The sequence below is a fragment of the Dipodomys merriami genome, unplaced genomic scaffold (genome assembly GCF_024711535.1).
Source record: "Dipodomys merriami isolate MVZ:Mamm:240054 unplaced genomic scaffold, mDipMer1.0.p SCAF_25, whole genome shotgun sequence".
Classification (NCBI taxonomy): domain Eukaryota; kingdom Metazoa; phylum Chordata; class Mammalia; order Rodentia; family Heteromyidae; genus Dipodomys; species Dipodomys merriami.
The window spans coordinates 19,822,022-19,826,794 of NW_027203937.1; the positions used below are offsets into that span (position 1 = coordinate 19,822,022).

General features: G+C 41.0%; 1 protein-coding gene across 1 annotated transcript; it reads left to right on the plus strand.

Moving 5' to 3' along the window:
• The first annotated feature begins 3,543 nt into the window (after window positions 1-3,543).
• LOC138836231 (olfactory receptor 51J1-like) lies at window positions 3,544-4,497 on the plus strand. Its single transcript, XM_070034723.1, has one exon. It carries the CDS (start codon window positions 3,544-3,546, stop codon window positions 4,495-4,497), a length of 954 nt encoding a protein of 317 aa, XP_069890824.1.
• Window positions 4,498-4,773: the final 276 nt, after the last annotated feature.

Below are 4,773 nucleotides of genomic sequence, written 5' to 3' on the forward strand. Positions count from 1 at the left end.
CCTCCTTTGTTTCCCCTTCCCATCCCTTCCCATCCTCCCCCTGACCCCCCCACAAAGGCTAGTACTCTACCACTGAGCCACTAGCTTCTGGTGTGCTCTCTTCTCTTCTCTTCTCTTCTCTTCTCTTCTCTTCTCTTCTCTCTCTCTCCCTCTCTCTCTCTCTCTCTCTCTCTCTATATATATATATATATATATGTATATATATATATACATATATATATATATATAACACACACATATATAAAGCATTTATTGCTTACATGCTTTAATATAGAGCAGCTTTATTTCCATTCTGAATTTGGAAGTTCTGTATAACCAAGTATAAAGTAAAACAAAATACCAAAGCCATGTGTGTGATTCTCTGTTCTGTACATAATATATAGCAGCAGTTTTTAAGCCCCATTTAGGAAAATGTGAATTTATATACTGTTCAAGGTATTGACTGAAATTAAGATGAATTTTCTTTTTGTAGAGAGTCAAGGGAAGAGATTATTCTTTCTGACACTGATGTCCCGATCCCAGCTCTGTTGGAGGGAACAGCCATTTATGGTCTAACTCAAGACCTGCCCTGTGTGGCCTGAGATAAAGGAAGGATATGGCAGGTGCAAAAATATAAGAATGAATAGAAAGCAAAACTCAAAGAAAACATGGACAAGTAGATAAGGTATAGAAAAGCATACCATTGTTTGAAGAATCTGTCATTTTTTTCCCTGCCATTGTCAAGCTGTGAAAATGTTATCTCTCTTGACAGGTAAAGTTCCACTGATAAGTTGTTTGAGGGTGACATGCAAGACTCAGATGCAATGGGACCAAGGATTACGTAAGACAGTATACGAGAAAGAGCTGCTCAGTCTATGGGAGACTAGTATTAGGTCTATTCAAGGAGCTCAAAAGATATACTGAGCATTTTGGAGGAAAGAAAAGACTATGGAAGAGGCATAACAAGTGAAGAAGAGAAATGTCCGAGCTCCCTTAGTCATGGGATGCTCTGACAATGTATGGTCATTTCTCAAGGTCAGTAATTTGTTCCAGAATATTTTTTTGGTCGGTCATGGGACTTGAACTGTGGTTTGGGAGCTGTTCCTAGCTACTCAGGAAGCTGAGATCTGAGGATCGCGGTTCAAAGCTAGCCCGGGGAAGGAAAGTCCATGAGACTCTTATCTCCAATAAACCACTAGAAAACCGGCTCAAGCGGTAGAGCGCTCACCTTGAGCAGAAGTGCTCAGGGACAGCACCCAAGCCGAGTTCAAGCCCCATGATCAACAAAAAAAAAAAATCCAAAACACAAACCCATCAGCTCAAGGCGAGTGCTCTACCGCTTGAGCCGGTTTTCTAGTGGTTTATTGGGGATAAGAGTCTTATGGACTTTCCTGCCCAGGTTGGCTTTGAACCATGATCCTCAGATCTCAGCTTCCTGAGTAGCTAGGAACAGAATTTTTTAATCTGTGTTTTAACACAGCCTAACACAGAGAACTTTTCCTACCTTGGTGTGTCTATTGAGATGCACTTCAACATAGCATGAGTGCCGAGGAATCACACATGTAGGCAAGCAATGTGTTTTTTCATTGTTGCCCAATATGTCTACAAAAGGAGAAATTGTGAGAAAACAAAACAAGCAATGATTTTAATACCCTAGTAGATCAACAGTGTTCATTTTCCCCATGTCTTATTCTAGTCTGCACTCAAGTTATGCATTAAACCTGGGACAATTCCAGTCCTCGGGTGCCAGCTAAAGTTTTTCTTTTAAAAATGACAATGAGGATCAAAGGACACACATCTTTATGTGTGTGTGTGTGTGTGTGTGTGTGTGTGTGTGTGTGAATCAGAATAATGGAACCCACCAAATGTTGTTTAAAAAGGAGGAGGGAGGGTAGGAAAGGAAAGAGGGAGGAGATGAATTTTTTCAAAGTGCACTGAGTACAAACAGCATAATGAAAACCCTTCAGATTATAAATGCGTATTAGCTCAAAAAGAAAGGAATAAAAGAAATCAGGATTTTTTAACCTCTCAGTCCCTTTCATAGTATCCTGAACTTCTCTTTTTTTGAATATTTTTATTATCTTTAAAGAGTAGTACAAAGGAGTTGCCATTCACGAAAGCAGTTTATGAACATAGTGCATCTTGATCAATGTCACCCTTTCAACATTCTCACCCACCCTTCCTAACCCACTCCTTCCCTTACTTATCTTAATTTTAGGTTATATATTGAACTTTTTTGCAGCTTAACAATGCAATAATTGTACGTGAACATTAGTGAGAGAAAAGTATTCTCTGAGGTCTGTGATTGGAAGGTGAAGAGATTTCCAGAGCAGAGCTCAGACTCTATGTTGCCTGAGTTCTACAAGGAGCCTGGCAGAGAAGATCAATGTTCCTGGTAGGATTAAAAATTAATAATAGCCATCATGGAGCAATGAGATTGGTGCTTCTAGGGGATTGGCTTTCAGAAGTGGCTGAAAGAAAACTCATATCAGTTGGGAGAATTATAACAAGCATGTGAGAACTGTGTACATGAATGAATAGGTAAGCAGTAGCGGTGTGCACGTGTGTGGGTGTGCATGTGTGCATGTGTACTTGGGATAGTTAGTACTCAGAAGTCTTTTCAATCCTCCCAGTCTAGGAATTTGCTATTATTACTGTGCTTGGCCAGATAATAGCTCAACTGAAGCAGATTATCTTCTTCTCTGCTTTTTCCTTTCCTCACCAGGAAAATGTTCCAGCATTGTTTTCAGCTTTGTTGCTGTAGTGCACTCCGTTTGGTAGCTGAGTCAAAAATATGTCCCAATGATTAAGATAAGCAGTTTATGTGCACACTTGAGTCAAGAGATTATGAGTCATTGTGGCAATATGTCCGTGCACCTTTAAAGTTCTGCGTGTAAAGCCACTAAGCTAGGTTTCTACTTCTTCCTAAATCACCCAATCATATACATATAGTTGCTTTCTAGACTTTTAAAAGTTCAGAACAGCTAAGATCAGCGTGGTTCCCTGCTCCAAGTATTTTTTTTTAATTCTTCTTCTGCTGGTCTCGGGCTCATCATTGCAGCTATTTCTGGCTTTGTCTTGGTCCTCAATTATTCACAAACCTGTTTATCATTTATAAAGTGGTTATGATCTCCATCATAAGGAAGTTCTTTTAAGCTATTTTTATGTACCATGCTAAACATTTATCAGTAATTTATGTTCACCTGCCCCCAACATTAGTCCATGTCTTATGCTATATATGTTTTATCTTCCCAGTGACTTTCTAAGACAGGAATCTCAACGCCCATACCAGGAACCCGTGTCTCCTTTACCTGACCCAAGGTGCACTATGATGCATACTGGTCAATCAGCCTAGAACTTCTTTATGATGGAGATCATAACCACTTTACAATGGGAAGTTATCTATCAGCTTCCAGAAATGAAGTTGTTGGTCCCACAAATCTGAGTTTGCTTTCTTCTTCCCTTTCCTTCATGCCCTGTGGTCTTTCTCCATGATAGTGTCATCAAACTGGTTTGTTTCTAATTTTTAAAGTGGACACTGATCCCCTGGCATGAGGTTTCAACATGAAGAACTCCAATAGCTCGTTAAGCTTCTTACCTGCATCATTCATTTTGGTTGGCATCCCAGGGCTGGAGACAGAGCACATCTGGATATCCATCCCCTTCTGCCTGATGTACCTGATCATCTTCCTTGGCAATGGCACCATTCTCCACGTCATCAGGAAAGACGCAGTGCTGCATCAGCCCATGTATCTCTTTCTTGCCATGCTGGCAGTGGCTGAGGTCGGTGTCTCAGTATCTACCCTGCCCACTGTGCTAGGCCTGTTCCTTTTTGGGAATTCTGAGATTCATTTTGAGGCATGCCTTCTCCAGATGTTCTCCATCCACTCTTTCTCCATCATGGAATCAGCTGTGTTGCTGGCCATGTCTGTGGACCGCTTTGTGGCCATCCACAGCCCTCTGCGCTACACAACTATCCTGACACTGCCTCGCATCTTTTGTACAGGAGCTATCATCGGGCTGAAAAGCATCGTGCTCATGGCCCCTTTGCCCCTGCTCTTGCGGAGACTTCCCTTCTGTGGCCATAATGCCCTCTCTCACTCCTATTGTCTCCATCCCAACCTTATTCATCTACCTTGTGGGGATATTTCTATCAACAACATCTATGGGCTTTTCATTGTGATATCCACTTTTGGATTGGATTCATTGCTCATCGTGGTCTCCTATGGGCTCATACTCCACACTGTACTGGGAATTGCCAACGGAGAAGGGCGGAAGAAGGCACTCAACACATGCGGGTCGCATGTCTGTGCTGTGCTTGCTTATTACGTGCCTATGATTGGTTTGTCTATGGTGCATCGTTTTGGACGTCATGTGTCTCCTCTGCTACAAGTTATGATGGCCAATGCTTACCTCTTCTTTCCACCTGTCATTAACCCCATTGTCTATAGCATTAAAACTAAGGAGATTCGTCGTGGCATTGCCCGAATGCTATCAGAGAAGAGATCTAGAGTTTAGTTAATGGTCAGAGTAAACAAAAAAAAAAAGATTTTGTTTGTTCCTTTGTTTTCTCTAACTACAAGTGGTCTTAACTTACAGGTTACGTAAATGATGATGGCATAAAATATGGCATCTAATAGGTTTTCTGATCATCTAGTAATTAACTACAGTGAAAATATAAAGAAGCATGGATTATGCATGATCAAAAACTACATAGAACGAATGGGTTTTTTTGAAGCATGTTGTGTGACATACATACGTAAATGTATTAACTTGCAGACCTAGAACAAGAAG

What these genes read in the sequence shown, in the direction of transcription:
- LOC138836231 (XM_070034723.1), top strand. Translation starts at nt 3,544, where the DNA reads ATGAAGAACTCCAATAGCTCGTTAAGCTTCTTACCTGCATCATTCATT.